General features: G+C 42.7%; 2 protein-coding genes across 3 annotated transcripts; both read left to right on the top strand.

Moving 5' to 3' along the window:
* Positions 1 to 456: 456 nt before the first annotated feature.
* Positions 457 to 6,132, top strand: LOC101772733 (polyadenylate-binding protein RBP47). The gene is made up of 6 exons (XM_004952650.4): positions 457 to 929; positions 1,531 to 1,984; positions 2,449 to 2,504; positions 2,824 to 2,954; positions 3,100 to 3,196; positions 5,707 to 6,132. Exons 1-6 carry the CDS (start codon positions 543 to 545, stop codon positions 5,866 to 5,868), a joined length of 1,287 nt encoding a protein of 428 aa, XP_004952707.1. The 5' UTR covers positions 457 to 542; the 3' UTR covers positions 5,869 to 6,132.
* Positions 6,133 to 6,278: 146 nt separating this feature from the next.
* On the top strand, positions 6,279 to 12,825 carry LOC101772058. 2 transcript variants are annotated; one of them, XM_004952648.3, is made up of 9 exons: positions 6,279 to 6,767; positions 6,883 to 7,500; positions 7,813 to 8,020; positions 8,623 to 8,669; positions 8,803 to 9,275; positions 9,663 to 9,823; positions 9,932 to 10,129; positions 10,801 to 10,972; positions 12,240 to 12,825. In XM_004952648.3, the coding sequence occupies exons 2-9, from the start codon at positions 6,998 to 7,000 to the stop codon at positions 12,542 to 12,544; spliced, it is 2,067 nt and encodes a 688-aa protein (XP_004952705.2). In that variant the 5' UTR covers positions 6,279 to 6,767; positions 6,883 to 6,997; the 3' UTR covers positions 12,545 to 12,825. The 2 variants fall into 2 exon arrangements, with proteins under 2 accessions (XP_004952705.2, XP_004952706.2); XM_004952649.3 differs by having other exon boundaries at positions 6,279 to 7,500; positions 9,663 to 9,772.
* The last annotated feature ends 608 nt before the right edge of the window (positions 12,826 to 13,433 follow it).

Consider the following 13,433-nt stretch of genomic DNA (forward strand, 5'->3'; position numbering starts at 1 on the left):
CTACAATTTAGCTCATGAGGTGGTTGTTTCGAGAAGCAACGACCTCTTTCTCTCTCCTCGCTCTCTCTCCTCCACATCATCAAAAATCGTACGTGGCACTGCATGAGACGACTTATGAGACCGCTAACATGTAGCAATTTACTTACCCTTACCGGTCCATCCTGCCATTTATTGCTAGGAACCATAGGCTCTTTCTAATTGCCCGGAAATAGCAAAACACCAGCCGCACATTTCCAACTAGAGAACCCCATGAAAGTAGCTGCAGAGAGAGCACGCACAACCCCTTTCCCTAAAATCCCCTAGGCCACGCGCCCCACCGGGCCCACAGGTCAGTCTCTCACTCCCGGCCCATCGGACGACCGCGCCACCGCGAAATCCTAGATCGGACGGCCCAGATCCGCCAGCAACGGCCTATAAATGCTCAGCCTCAGCCCCAACCCACGAGCTCCCCCCTCTCTTTCCGCCTCCACCCCTCGCGAGCTCGCCACACGCGGCGGCTTCCTCCCTCCTTCCTCCTCATACCCCCGGCGGCGGCGGCGGCGATGCAGATGGCAGCGGCAGCGGCCCCCACCGACGCCCCGGCCGCGGCCGCGGCTGCTGCGCCGCACCACCACCCCCACGCGCACGCCGCGGCGGCCCCGCCGCACCCGCACGCGCACGCGCCGCACCCGCACCACCACATGCCGCAGCCGCGGTGGGTGGTCATCCCGTACCCACCGCCGCACCACCCTATGGTGGCCGCGCCGCCGCCCCCGCCGCCGCAGTTTGTCAAGCACTTCGCGCCGCCGGCCTCGGTCACCCCGCCACCGCCGCCGTCGGCTGGATCCGGCGGGAATGGCGGCGAGGACAACCGGACGATCTGGGTCGGCGACCTCCAGTACTGGATGGACGAGAACTACCTCCACAGCTGCTTCGGCCCCAGCGGCGAGGTTCGTTCTTTCTCTCTCCCGGAGCCTGCTCATCCGATCCGGCCTTGTCCGTACCGGATCTCTCGAATCCAGTTAGGTTTGTCCCATTCCCGAGCCTTGATTCATTTGTGCTGTGCTCTGATAGGCGTAGCGTCGTCATTTTGCGGCAAATTATGGTTTGGTGACGATAAAGCTATGTGCTTTTTAGTCTGTCTGTGTCTAGGTTGTTGCTAAAGGCGCCAACTTTTTAGGTTGTTTCCTGCAGTTTGGGTGACCCAAAGTAGTTACGTGAATTTACCACCCTACCATACCTTGATTTGCCCCATCCTGTAACAGCTGACAGTCATATTTGTTCCTGCAAACTTGTTACATAACTTTAAATGTGGACTGAGTTTGTCACATTCTATCAAATTGTGCGGGTAAGGTAGTAATGTCGTCAAATTTTCAGTTAATTCTACTATATTTGCATTTAAAGGATTAACCTTTTCTTGGAAATTTGGTAGTACACGTTGCCTTAACTAAGATTCTGTCAGTTTTTCTTTGAGAGGATGGCTCCATCATTGCATTTCATTTTATTCCATGCATTACTAATTGCCGTTTTGCTACTCATCTGCTTTTGTAGGTGGTGACAATTAAAGTTATTCGCAATAGACACTCTGGGGTCTCTGAGGGTTATGGTTTTGTAGAGTTCTATTCTCACGCATCAGCAGAGAAGGCCTTACAGAACTTCTCTGGTCATGTAATGCCTAATACTGATCGGGCGTTTAAGTTAAATTGGGCATCATATAGTATGGGAGAAAAACGCTCTGAACTTGCATCTGATCACTCGATATTTGTTGGTGATTTGGCTGTTGATGTTACTGATGACATGTTGCTGGACCTATTTTCTAGCAAATACCGATCAGTGAAAGGAGCTAAAGTTATTATTGATGCAAACACAGGCCGTTCTAGAGGCTACGGCTTTGTTAGGTTCGGAGATGATAATGACAAAACTCATGCAATGACTGAAATGAATGGTGTATACTGTTCCACAAGACCAATTCGAGTAGGACCAGCTACTCCTAGAAGATCTCAAGGTATTTTTAGAATTTTGAGATTGTTTTGTATTTAGCCTGTGTCTGAAGTTACTAGTTAGACATACTTCATTTTTTTACCACATTCCATGCTCATGCCTTCATATTAATCATAGCCGTCCAATTGCTGTTGACTTTTTTCCTACTCTAGAAATTTGCTCCATAATAGATGTGTTATGAACTTCCAAGACACTTTAATATTGCTGCTACCCTTATCGCTTGACTCATGTTTTTCTTAGACGGTTATTATATTATATTCCAATATTGGGTACATGTAATTATCTGCATCATGTACACATATTAAAAAATAAGTAATATTTGGGACCTTATTTTCCTAGCATCCTGGGGCTTTGCGGGTGGGTGGGATATAGTAATATTGATAGTTCCTTTCACAAAAGGGTTGTAGGTTTGATCATTACTTTTTCCCATTTGACGTACCTTTTGATTTTATAATTGTTTATTTTCAGGTGATTCAGGCTCTTCTCCACCAAGGCAATCAGATGCTGACTCAACTAACAGGACGGTATGTTTTATGTTGACTTGACTTGGTTTCCAGTATTTTATGTTCAATTGAAGCACATTGATTAGAATTACACCAGCCTTATTTTACTAGCTGTTTTTGATTTTGAATGTTCTCCACACCTTTCAATATTATTCTTTTTGTAAAGAAAGTATATAGTGATAGGAGAAATGCTTTTGATGACGCACGGATCATTTCCTTGTAACAGATCTAAATACTAATAAAAATGCATATTTGTTGTCATATGCTGTAAGATTTACTGCATTCATTCTAGGATTACAAGAAACACTAAGATGGTATCTCCTATCTGTTAATGCTGCAGGTATATGTTGGTGGGCTTGACCCCAACGTTAGTGAAGAGGAACTGAGGAAAGCATTTGCAAAATATGGTGATCTTGCCTCTGTCAAAATTCCTGTTGGGAAGCAATGTGGGTTTGTTCAGTTTGTAAACAGGTATATCTAGGACACTTTATCTGAATACTTCATATTCTACAACATAATACTGTAATATAAGAATTGATCTATGCTTACCTGTTTATTTGGGTTTCTACTTGCTGAAAGATTTTAGATTTGTGAATGTACTTGTTTTGAATTGTAGAGCTGATGCTGAAGAAGCACTACAAGGACTGAATGGATCAACCATTGGGAAGCAGGCAGTTAGACTTTCCTGGGGCCGCAGCCCAGCCAGCAAACAGGTTGAGCTGATTTAGTTTCAATTTTGCTTTATTTCTCACTATAATAGCTTATGATTCACATTCATCATAAGTTCATAACTACTGCTTAGTTCTGCATTTTATAACTTTCTAATGTCCAATTCACACCATTATGCTCAATAAAAGAAATGAGAGAATCTCCAGTAGAAACATATTGGAAAGGAAAATACTTCTAATATGAATCTGTTCCCATGCATTCAGGAATTCTTGATGGTATCTAGCTGGAAGGACCTGTTCTTCCATATTTACTGCACACCATTTATCAGTGGCATGGTTTCTAAGGCACCAACTAAGTGTGATTGTGGGAGGCAAGGTGTCCCGAACGCCTAGCCAAAAGAGGGGAGAAGGGAGTGAGAATCAAAGAAGGAAAGAAAGAAGGGGTACTGCAGGAAGCACAGTGCACAGCTCTCCTTTTGATGCTGATTTGGATGGTGGCGGCAGCCGCTGTGGTGCTTGATCTGGACTGGGATAGGGGAGGGGGAGATTCAGATTTCAGGGGCAGGGGAGCGCTTGTTGAGGTGGGGCTTGTCATGATCCCTCATGCTCTGCACTATTGTGGGTGGTGCGTGGCGATGGGGGCTTGGGGGCGGTGATGGGTGGGCATTAGGGCTGGGGCATGTGAGGGGAGGAAGGGGTGTTTGAGTATGTTATGCTTTAGAATGAGCTTTATTCACTAGTGGCTGATCCCTTCATTCAATTTGGCTAATATTTGCTCCATTTTCCCTTTGCTTGCCTGGTGTGTGTATGGCGTTATTAACCTGCCTGCCTTACTGCCTTGCCATATGCGCCTAGGTGATAAGAAGGGGGTGCCCTAGAACATGAATTGTTGGTACATTTTGTATCCTACATTCAGGTTGCTTTTGACCTGAATCTTTAGAGCGTAACCAAGAATTGGTGACATAGAACAGTGTTTTTTGTCTATACCTTTTTCATTCTAGTTAGCGTCTGAGATGTAGCCATGGTTGGTACCTTTATGCATGACACTGCACAGATTGGAAAAAAACAAAACTTAAATGCTTTTTATTTGCTCCTACTCATTTTTCAATTCCTGTAGCCCTATTCGCATTAAATTGCATCATTGCTTGTAGCCCTCTGTCCTGTCTGCATTGAAGTACATTATTGCTTGTATCCCTCTCTGCATTGAATTAAATCACGAAATATTATTTCTTAGTACTCCGTTCCAAATTGTAGGTCGTTTTGACTTTTATTGGTTCATAGATTTTGCCATGCACCTAGATATACACTATGTCTAGATACGTAGCAAAATCTTTGAACCTAAAAAAACCAAAACGACCTACATTTTGGAATGGAGGAAGTATGTAGTGAAGTACATTATGGGATAATTGCTATTGTCACTTTCCGCATTGGGCCTTACTTAATCTTGATTTTTTTTGTTGACCATATTAGTGGCAGGCTCAAGCTTTTTTCTAGCATAGACTAAGCAATTTTGCCTCTATCTGAATGCTTAAACTGGTCAATCGGTCTCAACGAATGAAGATGACCTTACGCTTGGCATATTCACAGCATATTCGCAAGTCTTACTTTGGCTGTTTCATTGTTGCACTCTAGTAGAAGGGCTCTTTGATCTGATATTCCTTTAGATAGTGTCAGGCTGCATATTTGGACTAGTTCAGTTAACAATAGCTTATAGACTAGTAGCATATAGATCGCTCCCTTTGTTCATAAATAATTTGCACTGTTGACTTTGATCAATAATAATATTGGGAACGTCTCATCTGGTAACATGAAAATGGCCAGATTTTTTGTGAAGCATACTGCAATAATATGTTATAATTTTGTAACTATTTACATAAATAATCAGAAAACTATTATTGGTAAGAGTTTGAGCAGTTTGAAGTCAACATTAACGTTGTCAATTATTCGTGAACAGAAGGAGATGTATCCTCGACTCTTTCAGGATACTGTCCATGCTTAAGTTTTAGTCTAGGGGCTTGAAGCTTAACCTTGTCCAACATGCTGGATCTTGTTGGGCAGTTGGACTTCTCCTGTAAGCCTAAACTTATAAACATACGAGAGGTTGTATATAAGCTTAAGCCAGTGGAAGGGCATTTGGATTCCCTGTAAAACAGGGCTTAGATAAGCCCGAGCCCTTTTGGAGGAGAGTTTATCTTCAGAAACAATCTTACTAGAAGCCATCTTAGGTTTGCTTTTGAAGTCCCAAGAAGCTTGACCTAAACAGAGCCTATGTTGCTAACAGAAACTTAGCTCGGGTGTTTTAGCTAGATCTAGGTTACCCATTTATCATCAAAATGTATTCTGTTTTTACCAGTAATAACATGTGTTTATGATAACTATTTTTTGTCACCAGGTAGCATTCCCACCATGAATTTGTGCCTTCAATTACGTTTCCTGGCGCTCCTTTTAGTTTCTACACTTGCACATTTGTCAGCTTTGCTTTAATGGCTTTAAAGTGTGCTAGGCTCAACTAATATTATTCATTTTGCTCACTTGGAAAAATTTGTTTCTTGCAGTCTAGGGGTGATTCTGGCCACCGGCGCAACGGCAACGGCATGTACTATGGGACACCATTCTATGGTGGATATGGCTACGCCTCACCGGTTCCTCACCCGAACATGTATGCGGCGGCCTATGGAGCCTACCCATACTACGGCAACCAGCAGCTAGTGAGCTGATGTGGAGAGCTTCTCCGATCCGCTCCGTTTCCTCCATCAGAGGGAACAAGGTTTTGGTCCAGTAAGCATAGTAGCGTACGATGAGAGATTATTATAGGTGGCCATAAAAGTGGGCGTGAGAGACAAGACAGGTATATGATGATAATGGTACCTGCAGATCTGCGCTGCTAGTAGAACCTAAAGAAGCTTGTAGACAATAAGACCTATTCTTTTCCTGAGAAATTTTGACTTGCTAATAAAACTAAAGCTATCAGTTGTCGTGACTGTCCGTTTGTTTGTTGTGCGCTTTGTATTGGGCAGTCAGAGTTTTTGCTGTAGTTCACTTTGTTGCATGCTCGGTTCGTTGATTGCTGTGATTTTGCATCAGTTGCTAGCTTGGGCGATATGGTATCTGTCAGTATTTGTTGCATGGATTTTGCTATAAACATCCTCGTGTTGTTATTCTGCTGCTGATTTGTCTATCCAGTTACTTAGATTCTTGGACTTTGGAGGTCATGTGCTGCTGTTGTTGTTTGGCCTGCTGTTTTTTCGACTTGTATGTTCCATTGATGCCACTCTGCCGTTGCCCTGTTGAACCGTGGTTTCAGTTTCAGGGCTGCACCTGCACTGCACGGGTGACCCATCCCCTACCCTTGAGGTTCTCAAGCTGCTGTCATCGCCATCATCCCGCCAGGCGCAGGCCAGCCGGCCAGGAGACCCGTCGTTTGCTTTCCACTTGCCCTGCACGGCAACGTTGGACGCCGTGGAGTGTTCGGGGAAACTTCTTCGATGATCCGTGGGGGTTGTTGGAGCGGAGGCATGGACTCGCCCCATCTGCTGCTCCTATCCACTGCCCTGTCCAACGAGGAGGAAATGGCGACAACGAAGTACAGAGTATCTATTTTGGTTGAAGTACATAGGTCTTCCATCTTCTTGCTATCAACATTGTTTTCTGAAACACAGTGCACGAAAGTTTGGACCATTAGGCACTGGGATTAACAAAGTTACCACATGTACTTTCATTGTTGTCTGTAGCAAATAGCCACATCAGTGAGATTGAGATGGACCAGACGTTAAGCCTGGTGGTCATCTGACGCTACCGGCATTCCGGTTGGCTGATTGCATCGGCACGGTACTAAACAGAAGCACGATGGGCGCCACACGCGCACACTCGCCCTCACCGGATCACGCGCACGGAGCGGCAACGAACAGGACAGACGAGTCACGAGTGGACTCCGGACTTGGGGGACGACTCGAGAGGCCCATACAACATCCAACAGGTGTCCGGAAGTCATTTTCCCCTTTTCCTTTTGGCCCTCACGACCGCAGAGGAAAAACGCGCGAGTATTCCTCCCCGGCCAACGCTGCCCCGTGTATAAATAAACCCACAGCGAGCTTAGCCGTAAGCGCATTTCAAAGTGTCCCACTTGCAGCAGGACGCGTCATCGTCTCTTCCTCCTCTGCTCCCCCACCGGCCGCGTTTCCCCCGATCTCTGCTTCTCGAGCTCCGGCAATGTCGCTCTCTCGGCCTCGTCGGGGCAGGGAGGAGGAGGAGGAGGTGGAGGAGGAGCAGGGCGGTGGCCCTGCTGGTGGTGAGGGGTCAACGCCGGCGAAGCGACCACGGTGCTCCTGCCCCTGCTGCTTCCGCCACCAGTGAGTTGCCCAGCTGTTCCCTTCATGCGTCCCCTGTTCTAAGCATAAGCAGCCACTAGCCAGCTCGCGTGATTTGCTTCGATTTATATGCTTCCGTGAATGTTTGAGTAAGATCAGCACTGCATAGAGGTAGAAGCAGAACCCCACGAAAACAATTGTTTTTCGGTTGCCCGGCTAGGATTCACGTCCCTCGGGCATTCTCTTGAGGTTTTGTACGGGCATTCTCTTCTTCCTGGCAGATTTTCTTGGTTTACAAAAAGATCCATGAGCAACAAATTTCTTGACACGATTCATGTCCCTTGTGGATCGCAGGTGTTCAAAAGATTTCTACGAGGGCCAGATTGACATCCTCAAGAAGGAAATGCAATGTATGTCAAAGGGCTTTATCGAGGAGCGCAAAGTCTTCCAGAGGGAGATGCAAGAATTTTACCAGAATTCCCAACTGCAGCTCCAGGAACAGATCAGTGAGCAAAATAGGAGTATGGAACTGATCCGGGAACAGCTCAACACCTTGATTTCGGTAACCATTTACTTTCATGTTGCAGCCTTTATGCTTGGAGGCTCATGTGTAGATAGGATGCGATTGGATAAGCGGTCTTTAAGTTTCATCCAATTTTGATTCCTATTGTCTGAAATCGTCTAGGTGGCCCTTTCTGTTCTTGGTTTTCTAAGTCAACGCACGTGCGATGGATGCTAAGTTACTAACTGATGGCTACAAGCTAGCTAAGGTAGTCAGACAATGAACTAAACACTGAAGACGTAAACTATTTAAACTTTTCAGGACTAATGCTATGAACAAAGGAAAACCATTGTAAGACCAACTATTGTATAAATAATCTTCCAAACCTGCATTGTATTCTTTTTTCTACATTTATATTGGAAATTTGGATCTTTGGTCATCATAAATGCAATTTACTCTATAGAAAGATGTTGCGATTACAATAGGAAATACTGACGGATTGAATCATCTGTTTAACTTGTTACAATTCATATACTGGAATCCTGGTCAGACTAAGTAAAAGAAAAAAAAACAGATTTCTCAATGAGTGTAAGCCTCATCTCCAAGCTGAATTTGTTTTTAGTTCTTTCCGAATAATGATTGTAAGTTTGTTTCTGTGACAGGATATACGTACACCTGGAGACCATGTTCCAGAAAACAGTAATCTTAGGTAGGAAATTGTTATTTTAGAAAGTACAGCTACTTTATCTCATTGGGCTAAAGTTTTGCATACATTACATATGTAATTCTGATTGGGTGAAAGTTTAGAAGTGCTTGACTTGATTGGTTAACATAATTTTTAGGACCTTGCCTCATCAAAGGAAAGTTAGAACATGTCGGTTGAAATTTGAGAGCAAGTGCTGCGAGGACAAGTACTCGGGACATGTCATAACTGCAGATGATGGTAACCCTATTACAGTAGCTATATACGATCATGACAATAAGATCATCAGAAATGGACCCTTATCCTCACTTCAAGTTAAGATTGTTGTCTTGGACGGTGAGTTTAACAAGGAAAATAAAGAGCAATGGAGTAGAGAGTCCTTCCTTAATAACATCAGAGTATATGGCCGGACTGGGAAACCACCTTTGCTTGCTAGTGAACTGTATGTAAGGCTTGAAAATGGTGTGGCTAACCTCTGTGGTATAAAATTCCAAGACAATGTTCCAAGCAGGAAGTTCAGGTTGGGAGTCATGGAAGCTGATGATAGGATATCGGAAACAATACTGGAAGGAATATCTGAACCTTTTACCATAAAGTCAGGTCGCGGTTTCTGTAAGTTTACGCAATTCCATCCTAATACTAAAATTTAGATGCTCATGCATGTTTCTCTTCATGTAAACATTTCTCATCCTGTATGTATTCTCTTAAACAGACAGATGAGTCTAGCAAATAATTAAAAATGAAGAATTGAATGCAAAGACTATCTTATTATCATCCTCCACTATTACTTTTATTTTATTTTTCTTTTTGATGTGATTATTCTACACAGCACCTGTGCTTTCAAAAAGGATGGTAAATAAATCTAGTTACTCAAAGAGGAATTCACGGCACCATTTGTTATTATAGTTCTTAGACTTAACACTCTAAAACTATCAGGCTTCTGTCTCTTTTATACTACTATTGTTCTTTTCACGATAATTGATGCCCTGCTTTTTACAGCATATAGGAAGGATCCTCATCCGTCTCTAAGTGACCCAATATATAAGCTGCACAAAATTCAGGAAAATGGCGACAGGCACAGGCTACTAGAGAAGATGCATATAAATCAGGTGCACGATTTTTTGCGGTTCTACAATAAGGATGCAAACAGTCTGCGTGCAGTAAGAGAACAAAAGTTCCATTATCAGCTCATTTGCATATGTTCTCCCATTACGTTTTACAACATTAATATTTCTCTGACACAACTTGTTTCTTATCACCATATATAGGCTTGTAAAAATATCTCAGACCATGATTGGAACACCATTGTTAATCATGCTCTGAGTTGCAAACCAGGACATAGACATTATTCATATCACATTCCTGCGAAGGATGCTACAATGTTCTTCAATTCTCTTTATAAAATTGTCGGTGCAGAATTCAATGGTAAATACACTTCTTATGAGGAACTTAATGATACTCAGAAGGTAATTTCTATTCTGATTTTTCTACTTAACATGTACGTGTTTTCCTCTAAAATTTAAATCTCCTTAAATGGATTCTCATTTTGATTTTTGTTCTTTCTTGAGATGAGTCAAAATGTAAAATATTATGGATATATTGTGCATTAAATGGAACTGCAGTTTTGTGAAATTCTCCTATCTATGTGCTCATATGTTTATGAATGGCTAAATGCACCTAAAGAAATATTTAATTAGCTATATACTCACAAGGCTTTGATCATGATGATGGTTTGATACTTTGATGTCTTCTCTTCATTCTTTTGTTTGGTCTACAATAGCTATGAAGTCTCTTGCAAATCTTCCTTGCTAATTCTCTAAACTAGCTATATCGAACTATGCACCTGCAAATTTGCAGTCCTTCTGTAAATTTAAACTCAAACTCATACCAATGCATTAAGTTGTAGGATATATGCGCCAATCTATGCAATCAGATCGGCATATGAATTTATCCACTGTATTCAAAGCATGCGGGGAGGATATTGTGAATTCTATGAACTTATCTGTATCATGTCTTGTGTTACTAATTAGGATTAAGATGAGTAGATATATAAATTTTAATATATACCCAAACAAACATGAAAGTATATAATCTTTTGAATATTTTGAGAGATTAATTTTTTTTCTGTACATATCAGGGTTTAGTGGAAGTGTCCAAGAAGAAAGCATATGACAATTTGAAACTTGTTCAGTATGAAGGAAAAAATTCAGTTCATGAACATCAGGTGATATTTGGAGATAAGGGAAACAATTACCTGCCGGGATTAAGTTCAATGCCACAATCTCCTTCACCACTGACAAGGTTTCATGGTCAGCATCTGGTTCTTTCTAATCACCTTGGTTTATTTCCATTTCTCCTTAAAATAATTTATGTTGCCAATGAGAAAGTCCTTATGTCCTAACAAGCTGTCATGCGGGAATATGTTTTGCTTTTCTGCTTTTATTGTTCCGTTTTCATGAAAATTATATCAAGATTTTTCAGAACAAATAAATCCAAACATGCGCATTTGGAGTTCAGACAAGAAATAATGTTTTGTTCTTTTGAGTTTCAAAGTTCAAAATATCTTTTGGAAATCATAAACTTGTTCTCTGAAATCCAAGCTTTTGAACCCATATAGCATATGAATGAGTTATTTTATAGTGAACCATTCAAATTATTAATGACGAAGACTGATAATTGAAAGTACATATAACTTTGTTCTTATATTTAACTGTAACTAGTTTTAGCTACCGACCTTTGAAATAGATTCATTTATTACCCTCTTAATGAAACACGTGCCAGGCATGTTTGTGAAAAAAAGAAATGGATTCAGTTATCTCGTTGTACTAAAGGAAATATCCAAAGAATAAAGCCAACCTAATGAAGAAAAACCTAGATAAGAATGTTGGGTTTTTCAGGCCGATTTCCTATTCCAGATAAAACAAATAAACATTTCTAATTAATTGGTTCTTGGGGAAAAAATAACCTTAATGTATGGATGACTTTAGTAGATGAAAGCAAATCAGCAACCTGGATCTTCCTGCGAGATGTGTTCAGATGCCAATCCGTAGGATTTAGTACGAACTTGAACTAAATCCTTAAATTTCCTAGAGCAACCCCCCTCTTCCATACAGGCCTTGAATCGATTCAGTTTTAGTTCTACAAAAGCAATCATCCGAACCAGGAAGCCGACCCACCAATATTGTTATTTAATTTTCAGTATATCCCTGATACATTAATAACCCATAGCATATAGAATGATATGTCATTTCATTTAATGGTAAAAACTGGGTCAAAGAAACAACTATATAATAAGTTGGATTCTTCAGGTTGGTAGAGCTAAAGCAACAAATTGATAATTCATTGCTTTTTGGGGATAAAAAATGTTACTGTAAGCAATCTCTGCAGTTCATGTCAGCAACCTGGAAATCAATTTCTAGTGTAGTCTTCTTGTGGGATGCTCTCAGAATGATAATGGTGCTATATCCAGTTCTATTCAATGGCGGCTAGGCCGGGGACAACTGTTCTCCTACTTCGTTGCTAGGTCTCTAGTTAAAACTTGGTAGTGTAATTACCTGATGAGTGCTGTTCTTTCAGATGGCATTTCTCCACATGGCGAGGTTTCGGAGAGCGCTCCAGCACAGGAGAGCCCCCGCCCTCGTCAACGTTGGGCGAAAATCGTGACTGTGGTCACCACTCTTCGTTTCTTGAACAAGAAGCCCCAGGCGTGTCCCGGAGAAGTGTCCCCAACCCCAACCCCAACCCCAGAAACTGGCTTTGGGATGACATACCTGTCCGATAATTTAATGTTGGGGGCAGACATAGAAATGGGCCCAATTCCTCTGATAGAAAGTAGCCCTTGGATGACTGAATGGCCGTTAAATTTCTATGAGTGGGAGTAACATGTCCTAAGCTAGGCTCCTCAAGCTTTTATAGTTTCTACTTTCTCAGTGAAACTTTCGTAGGGACTCCAGGATTTGGTTGAGATGAATGTTTGCTACCCTAAGTTAATGTTGTTGCTGTTTATTTCTAAATGACGTCTTCACTGTTGCTCGGACAGGATGAGGCTGCTGGTTGTCCTCTTAAATTTGTTAGCTGCGGGCTTACTTTACAGACGTCAAACACTGCTAGCTTATTTGTGTATGGACTATGGACTTATGGAGATCTTGCAGCATGCTGGCTACATGTTCTGTTGAATGTGCTAACAGTGGTTCAGCTCGCTGCCTCTTACCGACATTAATTTGCGTTTCTACGATGTTAAACAATTCTCGAACTGTATCGATTTTAACCATCGAACCGCAAAATCAGGAATGTTTCACCACCAACTCTAAAAACCGTTCATATTTGGCCATCGGTCAGTTTTGATGGGTGATTTTGCTTACATGGACGCCACATGACAGTGAGGCCCACTTGTCAGCCCTCCTCTCTCTCTTTCTTTTCTCCTCTCTCCTCTCCCCTCTGCCGACAGCCCTGCGCCGGCCGCTCCTGCGCTAGCCTCCACTGCGCCGACCAGTGTCAGCACCTTTCTGACCATCTCCCCATCCACATTCACACGCCCCTGCCTTCAAAACCACGGCGTCCCCTTCTTCTTCCTCTCTTCCTCCATTTTCTCCACCGAACAGAGCTCTGGCCACCAGCCAAATTTGTCGCCAATGCTCCAAGAAAACCAAATTGCATCAACCAGAAGCTCATCCACCTCCTGCTCGACCTCCCCATCATCTCCTCGCTGTGCGCCAGCCACCACCGCGTCGGGGATTTGGAATCCCCTATGCGCCCCTTGCCGCGTCAGGG

This window comes from Setaria italica, chromosome I, assembly GCF_000263155.2.
Source record: "Setaria italica strain Yugu1 chromosome I, Setaria_italica_v2.0, whole genome shotgun sequence".
Classification (NCBI taxonomy): domain Eukaryota; kingdom Viridiplantae; phylum Streptophyta; class Magnoliopsida; order Poales; family Poaceae; genus Setaria; species Setaria italica.

Bases quoted from the DNA above. Each gene is read 5' to 3' on its own strand.
- LOC101772733 (XM_004952650.4), top strand. From the start codon at position 543: ATGCAGATGGCAGCGGCAGCGGCCCCCACCGACGCCCCGGCCGCGGCC. The intron at 930-1,530 runs GTTCGTTCTTTC...CTGCTTTTGTAG, and splicing joins GCTTCGGCCCCAGCGGCGAG to GTGGTGACAATTAAAGTTAT. The intron at 3,197-5,706 runs GTTGAGCTGATT...TGTTTCTTGCAG, and splicing joins GCAGCCCAGCCAGCAAACAG to TCTAGGGGTGATTCTGGCCA.
- LOC101772058 (XM_004952648.3), top strand. From the start codon at position 6,998: ATGGGCGCCACACGCGCACACTCGCCCTCACCGGATCACGCGCACGGA. The intron at 10,130-10,800 runs GTAATTTCTATT...TGTACATATCAG, and splicing joins AACTTAATGATACTCAGAAG to GGTTTAGTGGAAGTGTCCAA. The intron at 10,973-12,239 runs GTCAGCATCTGG...CTGTTCTTTCAG, and splicing joins ACCACTGACAAGGTTTCATG to ATGGCATTTCTCCACATGGC.